The sequence below is a fragment of the Ictalurus furcatus genome, chromosome 2 (assembly GCF_023375685.1).
Source record: "Ictalurus furcatus strain D&B chromosome 2, Billie_1.0, whole genome shotgun sequence".
Classification (NCBI taxonomy): Eukaryota; Metazoa; Chordata; class Actinopteri; order Siluriformes; family Ictaluridae; genus Ictalurus; species Ictalurus furcatus.
The window spans coordinates 21,892,482-21,909,123 of NC_071256.1; the positions used below are offsets into that span (position 1 = coordinate 21,892,482).

The following is a 16,642-nucleotide window of genomic DNA, read 5'->3' on the forward strand; positions in this document are numbered from 1 at the left end:
TGAGCAGGAAAGCAGAGCGACGTACTCAGCGGAGCCTGCAAAGCAGAGCGACGTACTCAGCGGAGCCTGCAAGCTGAACTTGGCTGGTCATGTCAGCAGACTGAGACGTGAGCAGAGCTTGGCTGTCCGTGTCAACAGACACTTGGTTGTGCATGTCAGCAGACGTGGACGTGAGCAGAGCTTGGCTGTCCCTGTCAGCTGACTTGGGCATGAACATAACTTGGTTGGTTAGGTCATCAGACATAGACCTGAGCAAAGCTTGGTTGTTTGTTTCAGCAAACTCAGGCGTAAGCAGAACTTGGTTGAACGGTTTTTCTGACTCTGGCGTGAGCATAAGTTGGCTGTCCTTGTCGGCAGACTTGGGCGTGAGCAGAACTTGGCTATCAGTGTCGGCAGACTTGGGCGTGAACAGAACTTGGCTGTCAGTGTCGGCGGACTCGGGCGTGAACAGAACTTGGCTGTCAGTGTCGGCGGACTCAGGCGTGAACTGAACTTGGCTGTGAGTGTCAGCGGACTCGGGCGTGAGCAGGGCTTGGTCGGTCGTGTCGGCTGACTTGGACGTGAGCAGGGCTTGGTCGGTCGTGTCGGCTGACTTGGGCTTGAGCAGGGCTTGGTTGTCCCCGTCAGCTGACTTGGGCGTGAACATAACTTGGTTGGTCAGGTCATCAGACGGGAACATGAGCAGAGCTTGGTGGTTTGTTTCAACAGACACTTGGGACAGTAACTGGGCTTTGCAGTGGATCTGTGGAGCTGAGACCCCCTCCTGAACCTCAGGCTGGAGCTCTGGGGCTGGGGCCTCCCTGTTGACCTCTATCTGGAGCTCGGCAGGTGAGCCCACCGCGTGGGTCTCAGGTTCGAGCTCTGAGGTCGCCAGGTTAACCTCAGGCTGGAGCTCCGGAGCTGAGACCTCCCCGTAGGTCTCGTGCTGGAGCTCTGAGGCCGCCATGTGGACCTCTGGCTGGAGCTCAGCGGGTGAGATCTCCTTGTGGGTCTTAGGTTCGAGCTCTGAGGTCGCCAGGTTCACCTCCGGCTGGGGCTCGGGTGTTGAGACCTCCGACGGGAGCTCCGAGGTCACCCTGTTGACCCCGGGCTGGATCTCTGCACGGGCTCTCTGGTGGAGTTTCTTATGCTCCCGCCAGCTGCTCTTGAAGCATTCATGAGAGCAGTAGAATGCTTCCTGGAGACCCAGTTTTTTGCAGGTAGGGCATTGTAGCTTGGTCTCCCTCCTGCAGCCCTCAGACATGCATGTCGGTGCCACCTCCACCACGTTCGCTGGAACCTGAAGCAGATCGGTGGAGGCTGACCTATCAATCCCCTCATAATAGAGGTTAAATGGCAGGTCAGGCTGGGGCTGTCCATTGACTCTCCGCCCCAGTAAATCCAGGCCATGAAGCTGCCCTGGCTGCGTGAACTCCTCCATAAAACGTTCTGCAAATTGAGTGACATCCTGGAGGGCAGAGGACCCAGTGCTCACCAGCTGCTCTGCCCAGTCACGGGCCGGACCGCAAAACCTGGAAAACAAGAATCCGATCCACTGTCTCTTAGTAGGCTTGGGAAACGCCAGGCTGCAGAAATATTCCTGGCAGCTGAAGAGGAACTCCAGCGGGTAGCTCCCCAATCCCACTGTCTCTGGCGGCAGTTCAACGGCGTACCGTTGAGGGAACTGCACGGACGAGAAATGCGGCCAGTAATCCTAACGTTTCCCGATAAGGTATTGTCCTGTTACTCCCATTGTAGTGTGATGTCTCTCTCGTCCTCATGCTGCATCCATGGTAAAGCAGAATATTCTGTCACGTTTCGTGACGTAACGGAGATATGACGGATGCAAACGCAGTTTGAACAGGTTTTATTTAGGAGAGACACAGGCAGGAAAATCCAAAACGTGACCCAAAACGTAATCCACAAACATGCAAGAGGTCAGGCGATCGGCAAACAGGCATACACGGGGCAAGGCAGGAATCAAGGTCGTGGTCACGGAAAACAGGATCGAGACAGAAAACATGAAACAAACAATGACTATGAACTGGGAGCGGAGAAACCAGCATGAACTAAACAAACGAATTGAAACATGAAACATGAACTATGACTGGTTATCTATCGTAAGGACTCTTAACTAATCTACAATACTATATCTTATCTAATCTATCCAAACTACTCTATCTAATATTCCGCGCTGTGTGCTGGGAAGCGCGCGGTATATATACAAACCCACTCAGCGTTGTAATAGCTGACGGCTGAGGGCAATTCAGACACACGTGAAACAATAGCCAATGACAGAACGGGGAGGAGACATAACAGAAACATAAACAAATGCACGTGTAGAAATGTCACGATTGTCCACAAGGGAAAAGCAGGTGCTCGCGCACCTGTCCGTGCACGCGCGCTCACATGCTCCACAGTGTGCTGCTTAAAGGGGAACTCATGACAGAACCCCCCCCCCCCCAAGGGCACCTCTCCCGGAGTGCCATGAAACATCCATCTCCATTGGCGGCCCCGGCCCCTTGGGCAGAATGTCCCAAGCAGAGCCTGGAGACCGCACGGCATTCTTGGCGAAACAAAAAAGCAGAGCGACGTACACGGCAGAGCAGGAAAGCAGAGCGACGTCCTCGGCGGAGCAGGGAAGCAGAGCGACGTCCTCGGCGGAGCAGGGAAGCAGAGAGACGTTCTCGGCTGAACAGGTAGGCACAGCGACGACCACAGCCAGGCAGACAGGCTGAGCGAAGTCCTCGGCGGAGCATGAAGGCAGAGCGACGTCCTCGGCAGAGCAGGAAAGCAGAGCGACGTGCTCGGCTGAACAGGGAAGCAGAGCGCTGTACTCAGCAGAGCAGGGAAACAGGGCGATGTCCTCATTGGAGCATGAAAGCGGAGCGACGTCCCCAGCTGAACAGGTAGGCAGAGCGACAAACACAGGCGGGCAGACAGGCTGAGCGAAGTCCTCGGCGGAGCATGAAGGCAGAGTGACGACCACAGCTGGGCAGGCAGGCTGAGCGACGTCCTCAGCGGAGCATGAAAGTGGAGCGACGTCCTCGGCTGAACAGGAAGGCAGAGCGACATCCTCGGCTGAGCAGGGAAACTGAGCGACGTCCTCGGCTGAACATGAAGGCAGAGCGACGTCCCCGGCTGAACAGGTAGGCAGAGCAACAACCACAGCCAGGCAGACAGGCTGAGCGAAGTCCTTGGCGGAGCATGAAGGCAGAGCGACGTCCTCGGCGGAACATGAAAGCAGAGCGATGTCCCCGGCTGAACAGGAAGGCAGAGCGACGTCCTTGGTAGAGCAGGGAAACTGAGCGACATTCACAGCAGAGCAGGAAGGCAGAGCGACGTCCTCGGCAGAACAGGAAGGCAGAGCGACATCCTCGGCGGAGCAGGAAGGCAGAGCGACGTCCTCGGCTGAGCAGGAAGGCAGAGCGACGTCCTCGGCTGAACAGGAGGGCAGAGCGACGTCCTCGGCTGAACAGGAGGGCAGAGCGACGTCCTCGGCTGAGCAGGAAAGCAGAGCGACGTCCTCGGCTGAGCAGGAAAGCAGAGCGACGTACTCAGCGGAGCCTGCAAAGCAGAGCGACGTACTCAGCGGAGCCTGCAAGCTGAACTTGGCTGGTCATGTCAGCAGACTGAGACGTGAGCAGAGCTTGGCTGTCCGTGTCAACAGACACTTGGTTGTGCATGTCAGCAGACGTGGACGTGAGCAGAGCTTGGCTGTCCCTGTCAGCTGACTTGGGCATGAACATAACTTGGTTGGTTAGGTCATCAGACATAGACCTGAGCAAAGCTTGGTTGTTTGTTTCAGCAAACTCAGGCGTAAGCAGAACTTGGTTGAACGGTTTTTCTGACTCTGGCGTGAGCATAAGTTGGCTGTCCTTGTCGGCAGACTTGGGCGTGAGCAGAACTTGGCTATCAGTGTCGGCAGACTTGGGCGTGAACAGAACTTGGCTGTCAGTGTCGGCGGACTCGGGCGTGAACAGAACTTGGCTGTCAGTGTCGGCGGACTCAGGCGTGAACTGAACTTGGCTGTGAGTGTCAGCGGACTCGGGCGTGAGCAGGGCTTGGTCGGTCGTGTCGGCTGACTTGGACGTGAGCAGGGCTTGGTCGGTCGTGTCGGCTGACTTGGGCTTGAGCAGGGCTTGGTTGTCCCCGTCAGCTGACTTGGGCGTGAACATAACTTGGTTGGTCAGGTCATCAGACGGGAACATGAGCAGAGCTTGGTGGTTTGTTTCAACAGACACTTGGGACAGTAACTGGGCTTTGCAGTGGATCTGTGGAGCTGAGACCCCCTCCTGAACCTCAGGCTGGAGCTCTGGGGCTGGGGCCTCCCTGTTGACCTCTATCTGGAGCTCGGCAGGTGAGCCCACCGCGTGGGTCTCAGGTTCGAGCTCTGAGGTCGCCAGGTTAACCTCAGGCTGGAGCTCCGGAGCTGAGACCTCCCCGTAGGTCTCGTGCTGGAGCTCTGAGGCCGCCATGTGGACCTCTGGCTGGAGCTCAGCGGGTGAGATCTCCTTGTGGGTCTTAGGTTCGAGCTCTGAGGTCGCCAGGTTCACCTCCGGCTGGGGCTCGGGTGTTGAGACCTCCGACGGGAGCTCCGAGGTCACCCTGTTGACCCCGGGCTGGATCTCTGCACGGGCTCTCTGGTGGAGTTTCTTATGCTCCCGCCAGCTGCTCTTGAAGCATTCATGAGAGCAGTAGAATGCTTCCTGGAGACCCAGTTTTTTGCAGGTAGGGCATTGTAGCTTGGTCTCCCTCCTGCAGCCCTCAGACATGCATGTCGGTGCCACCTCCACCACGTTCGCTGGAACCTGAAGCAGATCGGTGGAGGCTGACCTATCAATCCCCTCATAATAGAGGTTAAATGGCAGGTCAGGCTGGGGCTGTCCATTGACTCTCCGCCCCAGTAAATCCAGGCCATGAAGCTGCCCTGGCTGCGTGAACTCCTCCATAAAACGTTCTGCAAATTGAGTGACATCCTGGAGGGCAGAGGACCCAGTGCTCACCAGCTGCTCTGCCCAGTCACGGGCCGGACCGCAAAACCTGGAAAACAAGAATCCGATCCACTGTCTCTTAGTAGGCTTGGGAAACGCCAGGCTGCAGAAATATTCCTGGCAGCTGAAGAGGAACTCCAGCGGGTAGCTCCCCAATCCCACTGTCTCTGGCGGCAGTTCAACGGCGTACCGTTGAGGGAACTGCACGGACGAGAAATGCGGCCAGTAATCCTAACGTTTCCCGATAAGGTATTGTCCTGTTACTCCCATTGTAGTGTGATGTCTCTCTCGTCCTCATGCTGCATCCATGGTAAAGCAGAATATTCTGTCACGTTTCGTGACGTAACGGAGATATGACGGATGCAAACGCAGTTTGAACAGGTTTTATTTAGGAGAGACACAGGCAGGAAAATCCAAAACGTGACCCAAAACGTAATCCACAAACATGCAAGAGGTCAGGCGATCGGCAAACAGGCATACACGGGGCAAGGCAGGAATCAAGGTCGTGGTCACGGAAAACAGGATCGAGACAGAAAACATGAAACAAACAATGACTATGAACTGGGAGCGGAGAAACCAGCATGAACTAAACAAACGAATTGAAACATGAAACATGAACTATGACTGGTTATCTATCGTAAGGACTCTTAACTAATCTACAATACTATATCTTATCTAATCTATCCAAACTACTCTATCTAATATTCCGCGCTGTGTGCTGGGAAGCGCGCGGTATATATACAAACCCACTCAGCGTTGTAATAGCTGACGGCTGAGGGCAATTCAGACACACGTGAAACAATAGCCAATGACAGAACGGGGAGGAGACATAACAGAAACATAAACAAATGCACGTGTAGAAATGTCACGATTGTCCACAAGGGAAAAGCAGGTGCTCGCGCACCTGTCCGTGCACGCGCGCTCACATGCTCCACAGTGTGCTGCTTAAAGGGGAACTCATGACAGAACCCCCCCCCCCCAAGGGCACCTCTCCCGGAGTGCCATGAAACATCCATCTCCATTGGCGGCCCCGGCCCCTTGGGCAGAATGTCCCAAGCAGAGCCTGGAGACCGCACGGCATTCTTGGCGAAACAAAAAAGCAGAGCGACGTACACGGCAGAGCAGGAAAGCAGAGCGACGTCCTCGGCGGAGCAGGGAAGCAGAGCGACGTCCTCGGCGGAGCAGGGAAGCAGAGAGACGTTCTCGGCTGAACAGGTAGGCACAGCGACGACCACAGCCAGGCAGACAGGCTGAGCGAAGTCCTCGGCGGAGCATGAAGGCAGAGCGACGTCCTCGGCAGAGCAGGAAAGCAGAGCGACGTGCTCGGCTGAACAGGGAAGCAGAGCGCTGTACTCAGCAGAGCAGGGAAACAGGGCGATGTCCTCATTGGAGCATGAAAGCGGAGCGACGTCCCCAGCTGAACAGGTAGGCAGAGCGACAAACACAGCCGGGCAGACAGGCTGAGCGAAGTCCTCGGCGGAGCATGAAGGCAGAGTGACGACCACAGCTGGGCAGGCAGGCTGAGCGACGTCCTCAGCGGAGCATGAAAGTGGAGCGACGTCCTCGGCTGAACAGGAAGGCAGAGCGACATCCTCGGCTGAGCAGGGAAACTGAGCGACGTCCTCGGCTGAACATGAAGGCAGAGCGACGTCCCCGGCTGAACAGGTAGGCAGAGCAACAACCACAGCCAGGCAGACAGGCTGAGCGAAGTCCTTGGCGGAGCATGAAGGCAGAGCGACGTCCTCGGCGGAACATGAAAGCAGAGCGATGTCCCCGGCTGAACAGGAAGGCAGAGCGACGTCCTTGGTAGAGCAGGGAAACTGAGCGACATTCACAGCAGAGCAGGAAGGCAGAGCGACGTCCTCGGCAGAACAGGAAGGCAGAGCGACATCCTCGGCGGAGCAGGAAGGCAGAGCGACGTCCTCGGCTGAGCAGGAAGGCAGAGCGACGTCCTCGGCTGAACAGGAGGGCAGAGCGACGTCCTCGGCTGAACAGGAGGGCAGAGCGACGTCCTCGGCTGAGCAGGAAAGCAGAGCGACGTCCTCGGCTGAGCAGGAAAGCAGAGCGACGTACTCAGCGGAGCCTGCAAAGCAGAGCGACGTACTCAGCGGAGCCTGCAAGCTGAACTTGGCTGGTCATGTCAGCAGACTGAGACGTGAGCAGAGCTTGGCTGTCCGTGTCAACAGACACTTGGTTGTGCATGTCAGCAGACGTGGACGTGAGCAGAGCTTGGCTGTCCCTGTCAGCTGACTTGGGCATGAACATAACTTGGTTGGTTAGGTCATCAGACATAGACCTGAGCAAAGCTTGGTTGTTTGTTTCAGCAAACTCAGGCGTAAGCAGAACTTGGTTGAACGGTTTTTCTGACTCTGGCGTGAGCATAAGTTGGCTGTCCTTGTCGGCAGACTTGGGCGTGAGCAGAACTTGGCTATCAGTGTCGGCAGACTTGGGCGTGAACAGAACTTGGCTGTCAGTGTCGGCGGACTCGGGCGTGAACAGAACTTGGCTGTCAGTGTCGGCGGACTCAGGCGTGAACTGAACTTGGCTGTGAGTGTCAGCGGACTCGGGCGTGAGCAGGGCTTGGTCGGTCGTGTCGGCTGACTTGGACGTGAGCAGGGCTTGGTCGGTTGTGTCGGCTGACTTGGGCTTGAGCAGGGCTTGGTTGTCCCCGTCAGCTGACTTGGGCGTGAACATAACTTGGTTGGTCAGGTCATCAGACGGGAACATGAGCAGAGCTTGGTGGTTTGTTTCAACAGACACTTGGGACAGTAACTGGGCTTTGCAGTGGATCTGTGGAGCTGAGACCCCCTCCTGAACCTCAGGCTGGAGCTCTGGGGCTGGGGCCTCCCTGTTGACCTCTATCTGGAGCTCGGCAGGTGAGCCCACCGCGTGGGTCTCAGGTTCGAGCTCTGAGGTCGCCAGGTTAACCTCAGGCTGGAGCTCCGGAGCTGAGACCTCCCCGTAGGTCTCGTGCTGGAGCTCTGAGGCCGCCATGTGGACCTCTGGCTGGAGCTCAGCGGGTGAGATCTCCTTGTGGGTCTTAGGTTCGAGCTCTGAGGTCGCCAGGTTCACCTCCGGCTGGGGCTCGGGTGTTGAGACCTCCGACGGGAGCTCCGAGGTCACCCTGTTGACCCCGGGCTGGATCTCTGCACGGGCTCTCTGGTGGAGTTTCTTATGCTCCCGCCAGCTGCTCTTGAAGCATTCATGAGAGCAGTAGAATGCTTCCTGGAGACCCAGTTTTTTGCAGGTAGGGCATTGTAGCTTGGTCTCCCTCCTGCAGCCCTCAGACATGCATGTCGGTGCCACCTCCACCACGTTCGCTGGAACCTGAAGCAGATCGGTGGAGGCTGACCTATCAATCCCCTCATAATAGAGGTTAAATGGCAGGTCAGGCTGGGGCTGTCCATTGACTCTCCGCCCCAGTAAATCCAGGCCATGAAGCTGCCCTGGCTGCGTGAACTCCTCCATAAAACGTTCTGCAAATTGAGTGACATCCTGGAGGGCAGAGGACCCAGTGCTCACCAGCTGCTCTGCCCAGTCACGGGCCGGACCGCAAAACCTGGAAAACAAGAATCCGATCCACTGTCTCTTAGTAGGCTTGGGAAACGCCAGGCTGCAGAAATATTCCTGGCAGCTGAAGAGGAACTCCAGCGGGTAGCTCCCCAATCCCACTGTCTCTGGCGGCAGTTCAACGGCGTACCGTTGAGGGAACTGCACGGACGAGAAATGCGGCCAGTAATCCTAACGTTTCCCGATAAGGTATTGTCCTGTTACTCCCATTGTAGTGTGATGTCTCTCTCGTCCTCATGCTGCATCCATGGTAAAGCAGAATATTCTGTCACGTTTCGTGACGTAACGGAGATATGACGGATGCAAACGCAGTTTGAACAGGTTTTATTTAGGAGAGACACAGGCAGGAAAATCCAAAACGTGACCCAAAACGTAATCCACAAACATGCAAGAGATCAGGCGATCGGCAAACAGGCATACACGGGGCAAGGCAGGAATCAAGGTCGTGGTCACGGAAAACAGGATCGAGACACAAACCATAAAACAAACAATGACTGAACTGGGAGCGGAGAAACCAGCGTGAACTAAACAAACGAATCGAAACATGACTGGTTATCTATCGTAAGGACCCTATCCTATCCTATCCTATCCTATCCTATCCTATCCTATCCTATCCTATCCAAACTACTCTATCTAATATTCCGCGCTGTGTGCTGGGAGGCGCGCGGTAGATATATACAAACCCACTCAGCGTCGTAATAGCTGACGGCTGAGGGCAATTCAGACACACGTTAAACAATAGCCAATGACAGAACGGGGAGGAGACATAACAGAAACGTAAACAAATGCACGTGTAGAAATGTCACGATTGTCCACAAGGGAAAAGCAGGTGCTCGCGCACCTGCTCGTGCACGCGCGCTCACATGCTCCACAGCGCGCTGCTTAAAGGGAACTCGTGACACCTTTACAGCGCAGCCTGAGTAGCAGCTCAGTAGCAGTTTTTGCTAGAATACATCAGATCCACTCATTTAGCTGAGTACATTTAGTAGCCTATGCAGAGAACCCTTTAGCGGTTCTAGAGCGAATTCGCGCATAACGGACCGTGTGGCGCCAACTAGCTGGGTTCTTATGCACATTGGCTATTTATCACTAACAGATCTGCCCAGAACATAACCAACAGCAATCTGCAGTTAAATTGAAGGGGGGGGAAACGTACAAGGGGTGTGTGTGTGTGTGTGTGTTTTAGCAGTTTCAGCAGTCTATGCATACGTTGAAGACTCCTCTTATAAAAAAAAAAAAAAAACAACCCAATAGTAACCATAATAGAATTTGTAATGGTTATAATGGGGATCGTATTGGTTTTAATGGAAACTGTAATGGTCCCTGCATCTCTACGTGGGTATCCTCGTTAAGGGCCAATAATGGTAATGGTAATGGTTTTAATGGTCAGCTGATGGTTTGTAATGGTAGGCTATTTGTAGTGGAAACCATTCGAATTTCTGTCATGGTTTCTAATGTTTTTTTGTTTGTTTGCTTACAGAAGGGTCTTCAGTCATAAGCGTTACAGAGAAGTAAATAAATCCCTGTTTAAGTGTGTGTGGCGTTGGAAAAATACAACTAAACACATTGTGTTTCACTTCGTGCAGCAGTGTGCATTCGTGCACAATTTTGCTAAGCAGCTCTTGTGTAGCCTATGAATCATTAAGCGCGTGCGGCAGCTGATGAACCATGCTGTGACGTCAGTGTTCAACTATCAGACCCTTAACCTGTTGCAGTTGAATCAGCAATTATCTCGAAACTAGGTCGATTTCTGTTATGTCTTACCTCGTCACATGACCATGTAAAAGTTTTAGCCACTTCCACGCAGCTATACAGAATAATTACATATGGGAGTTTTACAATGAACAGGGTTAATGTTTGGCCTATCTTACTCAGACTTTTTACGCACACGGATTTAATTTAAAAAAATAAATAAATTTAACGTAATTAGGCCTACATGATCGTCTGCTGCAGCTACCCCTGGCTTTTTGGTGTCCAAATACAATGCAACTAAATTCACTTAATTAATCTATTACTTTAGCAGCCTTAGTTTCTCCTTCCAGCGCCTAATTCCCTCTCTCAACATTTATTACAAAAAAAAAGCTGCGATGATGGGTTTTTGTGCGCTGTGTTTCATAACGTTGTGTTTGTGTAATCAGTTGAATGAAAAAAAAAAGTCATTTTGCATCGCGTTTTTCCATTTTCCCTTTATAAGAGTGTAGCCTATACAGAGGTTAAAAAGCTGCACACAGCCGATTATCTATCTCCTTAGGGCGCGCTCACACACACACACACACACGCACACATTTTATGTCTGGTAGCACTGCGTCATGGATGAGGTAAAAGGAGGCGTAGTCGCATTTTTGTTGATCTATAAATCCGCACTGGCTTCAGAGTCTCAGCAAAGGGAAACTCAGTCCGCGTTGTTTATAACCTTCCTTTGGACTAACTGAACGTAGGCGTGCGTTTGACCTGCAGAAGTCATGATTAAGAAAATGTCTCCGTCCGAGCATGACTTCGACATCCCAGCTAAGAACTGCCACCGCATGGTCGTGCTCGGATCCACAAAAGTGGGCAAGACGGCGATCATCTCTCGCTTTCTGAACGAGCGCTTTGATGATCAGTACACGCCGACCATCGAGGACTTCCACCGCAAGTTTTACAGCATACGCGGAGACGTCTATCAGCTGGACATCCTGGACACGTCCGGAAACCACCCATTTCCTGCCATGAGGAGACTCTCCATCCTGACAGGTAAGCTCTTAAGTCTGGCTGATAACTAACGGGCCAAGTTAGAAACTGCTTGTTACTGAATAATAGTAGTAGTAGTGTAGTAGTAGTAGTAGTAGTAATAATAATAATAATAATAATAATAATAATAATAGGTGTTGTTCTTGTTGTTGTTGTTGTTGTTAATAATAATAATTCAGTAACATTTCTAAATGTTTATATTATTGTTATTATTATTATTATTATTATTATTATTATTATTATTATTATATAAAGGTAAAATTATATCTAGGGTATACATATTCTCAAAATAGTAATACATTTGTTCTTACTTTAACCTTGTATCTAAATCATAGAGTCGAGATGAATCCTGAATTAGTACAGCTCTGAGGAAAGGGAAGAAAAGATCAGTAAACTATTTAGTACATTATACCGCATATTGAAGATGGATGGGGTCGCTGTACTGCCATAACTGTGTGATCACAACAGACTACATGCAACTGTTGCATAAGAAAATTGATGCACATGTGTATGATGACTTAAAGATTTTTCTTCACCCTTTCAGGTGATGTTTTCGTCCTGGTGTTCAGCTTGGACAATCGAGCCTCTTTCCAGGAGGTGCAGCAACTCAAGAGGCAAATCTTCGAGACCAAGTCATGTCTAAAGACCAAGACGAAGGAGAGCGCCGATGTGCCGCTGGTCATCTGTGGCAACAAGTGTGATCGTGAGTTCACTCGCGAGGTTTCAGATGACGAGATCTCTCGACTGGTGGCGGGGGACGAGCGCTGTGCCTATTTCGAGGTATCGGCCAAGCGCAACACTAATGTGGATGTCATGTTTCACGCTCTCTTCTCCATGGCCAAACTGCCTGACGAGATGAGCCCAGATCGGCACCGCAAGGTCTCACTGCAATGTGGTGATGTATTGCACAGAAAATCCCTGCGCAATCGTAAGTTCAAGGACGGAGGTGATGCGTATGGCATCGTGGCTCCCTTCGCAAGGCGGCCAAGTGTGCACAGCGATCTCATGTACATTAAGGAGAAAGCCTTACATCAAGGCACCAAGGATCGCTGTGTCATTTGCTAAACAGACTAATTGGACTCTGAATTTGAACACTCCAGAGCAGCATGACAGTACAGGTCGGTTCTGTCGTCTCGCTTCATAAAACGGCAACACTAGCACGTGCCACTTTTGGTTCCATGCCGCGATTCGTGAGACCCGAATTTTAGGGTTTGATCACATGGTGGTGGTGCAAGCAAACAAGTTGGAGATTCTTCAACAAACCTGCTGTAAGCATTTTGCCGATAAGACTTTCCCGACCAACAAGCTCGCTGTGACACATGAGCACTTTGTTTACGGTTTGCTATAATATTTTATTTAAAAAAAGAAAAAAATGCAATGAACTCGAATGTCTGTGGCATTGTGAACAAAATACATGAATGTTTATTTATTCTTCTATGTAAGCGTTTACTTTTGCTACAAAAAATAAAAGATGAATCAAATGTAAAAAAAAAAAAAAATCTGTCCTTCAATCTCCTTTTTGGTTTTGATTAATTAGACCTAGTTATTGCTTCATTGGTATTAGCAATAGGGCACCGCTGAGTGAAAGAAAAAGAGACCACAAAATTAAGAAAGAATATATTCCTAGTTTATTATTAAAAGTAAGAAATACTGAATCTTGATTTAAAGCATAAACCTGTCTAGCTCAAGACAATTATAAAATTCAAGTACAAAATGTCAATATTTGAATTTGGTTTACTTCTGAACAGCAGTACTGCACCTGTAGTTTTGCACACATTAACAAAAGGAAGGTAGCTGTTACCAACTAGTTACTGTAGTGCACTACGTAAGATATACATTTGATTACAATCCAAATTCCAAAAAGTTGTGTAAAATATAAATAAATGTGAATAAAAACATTATGATCTCATAAACCCATATGTTACTCACAATAGAACATAGAAAACATGTCAAATGTTTAAACGGAGTAAATGTACCATTTTAAGAAAAAATTAAGGAAATTTTGAATTTGATGGCCGCAACATGTCTAAAAAAATGTTATGATGGGGCAACAAAAGGCTGGAAAAGTAAGTGTTACTAAAAAGAAACAAATGCAGGAGCATTTTGCAACTAATTATTTGTATTTGTAGGTCCTCCAGAATGCTTTTAGTTCCTTTAGAAATATGAAAGGTCCACCATGCTATTGAAAATGTCACTATGGAAGTAAAGTGATATGACTTATACATTGGTCGACCACACTTTTAGAAAGAAAAAAAAAAAAAGGCTAAATCTGGTTGTACTTTTCTTCAAAACCGAATAACAGTGTTTTACTGACTAAACGTGGTTATAAGTAGGCCTAAAATCCTTTTAAGAAGCTAAGAAGCAATAACTATCCAAAGAACCCGGAGTGCACTTACTGTACTGCCAAGTGCTGGCAAGATAGATCAGGAATTTATTAAAATTTTTACTTGGTTGCAAAGAAATACAGTGGGGGAAATAAGTATTGAACAACATTTTTTTATTGAACAACTTTTTGTTCAGTTAGTAAATTTCCAATGAGGCTATTCAAATGAAATATTCACCAGACTTTGGTATTAACTCAAGAAATCACACATATAAAGAAATCCAAACATTAAAGTCCATAAATGAATGTGTAATAAAGTGGAATGACACAGGAAAAAAGTATTGAACAAGAAATCTTCAACCTGAGCTCAGAATTGAACTGGAGACCCGCTGCTGATGTTGCTAACAAAAAGTAAAGGCTAATGTAGAGTTGCATTGTGCAAGTGTGTCATGGCACTTATTAAAATTCGTATATCATTATTACACTTAACTATTTCAAGGTGAAGCAGTTATTAAATAATGCATAGTGCAAAACAGTTCAGACCTGGATTTTTCTTTTTTCATATTAATGTAAACTAACCCCCCAAAAAATTATAAAATAAAAAATCATAGCTAAATATGCACAGAAATATATCATTAAAATATATATATGCAAGAGATGTTAGAGAGCAGGCCTATGTCCACAATCTTTAATAATACATGTTAGGTTGCCAGTGGAAGAAGGGACAGGAAATTTAGTCATCATTATCTCTTAAGCACAAATTCTTAGGAATTTGCATGCTTCAATTCATAAGAAAATGTGTTTAAGAATGAGCGCATTTATAGGAACAGTCAAGACATGGAATTAATCAGTCTTTTTAGACTTTCCTAGTGATTGGTTTCAGTTTATAGTGTCTCATTACTGACTGTGACACACTTTGATGTAATTCATCTTGAGATTCTGAGAAGCACACAGAAACCAAATGGTTTGACAAATAAGATTGTAAATATGATTGTAATTAGCATACAGCTACAATGCGTGACAACTACTCGGGCATGTTTTGACTCCTACTATGCTGTTGTGGTTCTTACGCAAATTGTGTCAACAGTCCTCAAGCACATTACAGGTGGGTCAAAGCAAACAGGCAAACCATCACAGGGTTTATAGCATATTCAGGCCTTCCATTTCATTCCAGGGTCAGAATGACGCAGAACAGCATCGTCTTTTCATAAAAGATGTTCAACAATAGAGACTGATTGGTCTAACTGAATAAACGCTGATTGTCATGGCATGCAATCACAGTATCACTGCAGAGCTTTCAATGTCCTGTTCATATAATTTATCATTTTAATTTAGCATCAAATAATTATTAAAATCTTTTTTATATTGATCTTATATGTATACATAATATACAGTCCTGTGAAAAAATAAGTACACCCCTTGGTTTTTATCTATTTATTTATTTATTTATTACATATTTGGACAAGCAAACATTTGATCATCTTTGAAACAGTGCCTATTAATGAAGTTGAAATACTTGAACAAATCCACAAGAAAAAAAAATTGATTTTTCAATCATTTATTCAACAGAAATATCAATAGATAGTCATATTCTTCTGTGGAAAAAGTAAGCAAACCTTTGGCCTCAGAAGCTAGTATTGCCCCCTTTAGCAGAAATAACTTCTTGTAGACATTTTGCATAACTGTCCACCAGTCTCTGACATCAGCTTGCTGGGATTTTTGACCACTCTTCCATGCAGTATTCTTTCCGATGCAAGATGTTTGAGAGTTTTCTTGCATGTACTGCCCATTTCAAATCTCCCCACAACATTTCAATGGGATTCAAATCCAGGCTTTGACTAGGCCATTCAATAACCCTCCATTTCTTCTTTTTGGATCATTATCCTGTTGACTTTCGTTTCAACTTCAACTTTTGGACAGATGGTCTCACATTATTTTCAAGCACTCTTTGATATGATGCAGAATTCATAGTTGAATCATTGAATGCAAGCTGTCCAGTCCTGAGGCAGTGATGCAACCTCAAACCATAACATTTCCATCACCTCCAAACATGTCTGCTGTTACTGTGGCAAAACAACTCTACCTTTGATTCGTCTGTCCAGAGCACATTACTCCAAAAGGCCAGGTCTTTGTCTATATGCTCATTAGCCAACTGTAGTCTTGATTTAATGTTCTTTTTAGACAACAAAGGCTTTTTCCTGGCACGCCTCCCATGCAGGTCAAATTTGTGCAATTTCTTTCTGATTGTAGACACATGCACTTTACAGTTACAAGACTTAGCAGATCCTGTGATGAAATTTTGGCGTTCTTGGGGACTTCTTTTTGCATCAAATGGTCTGATCTTGGGCTAAATTCGCTGGGATGGCCATGGACAAATTGGCAGTAGTGTGAAATCTGTGCCACTTGTAGATGATTCTCCTTACAATGGAAGGATGTATTTCAAATAATGTAGAGATCTTTTTAAATCCATTATAGAACTCTTTAAATTTTGTCATGAAGACACCACCCACCAAAATAGCAAAGACCAGACACTAGATTTCAGAGGTTTAAATAAGACCGGTTCCACCTACACTCACTGAGCTGGTTCCCATCATTGGTGCCCAATCTTGAACACCTGATTCTAATTTTATGGATCAGAAGGTGTGATAAATGTAGGGGTGTACTTACTTTTTCCATGTGACTGATCTGTTTTTTGTTTATTTAAATTGTGAAAATTACTAAAAAATGTATATTTTATATGTCATTTGAGTGTATCACCTTTATTAGTAGGCACTGTTTCAAAGAGGATTAAATGTTTGCTTGTCCAAAAATGTTAACAATATATTATGATTGTACATTCATATGTATGTCTACGTGTACAGTTTTCTTTTTTAAATATGTGCTTTTTGCCATGTGCCATGTAATGTTTTAATTTTAAAGTGAATAAAAGGAATAAAAGTCAAAGATCATCAGTTGTTAATTGTTCATAGCATTTCCTTGTAATTTCATGCATTATCAATGTAATTCAACAGGTTAAATTGAACTCATTTTTATTTCAAGTGATTGA

The 16,642-nt window shown here is 47.9% G+C and overlaps 1 protein-coding gene across 1 annotated transcript; it reads left to right on the forward strand.

Moving 5' to 3' along the window:
* The first annotated feature begins 11,005 nt into the window (after nt 1-11,005).
* Nucleotides 11,006-12,754, forward strand: LOC128617193 (dexamethasone-induced Ras-related protein 1-like). Its single transcript, XM_053640246.1, has 2 exons — nt 11,006-11,276; nt 11,818-12,754. The coding sequence occupies exons 1-2, from the start codon at nt 11,006-11,008 to the stop codon at nt 12,336-12,338; spliced, it is 792 nt and encodes a 263-aa protein (XP_053496221.1). The 3' UTR covers nt 12,339-12,754.
* Nucleotides 12,755-16,642: the final 3,888 nt, after the last annotated feature.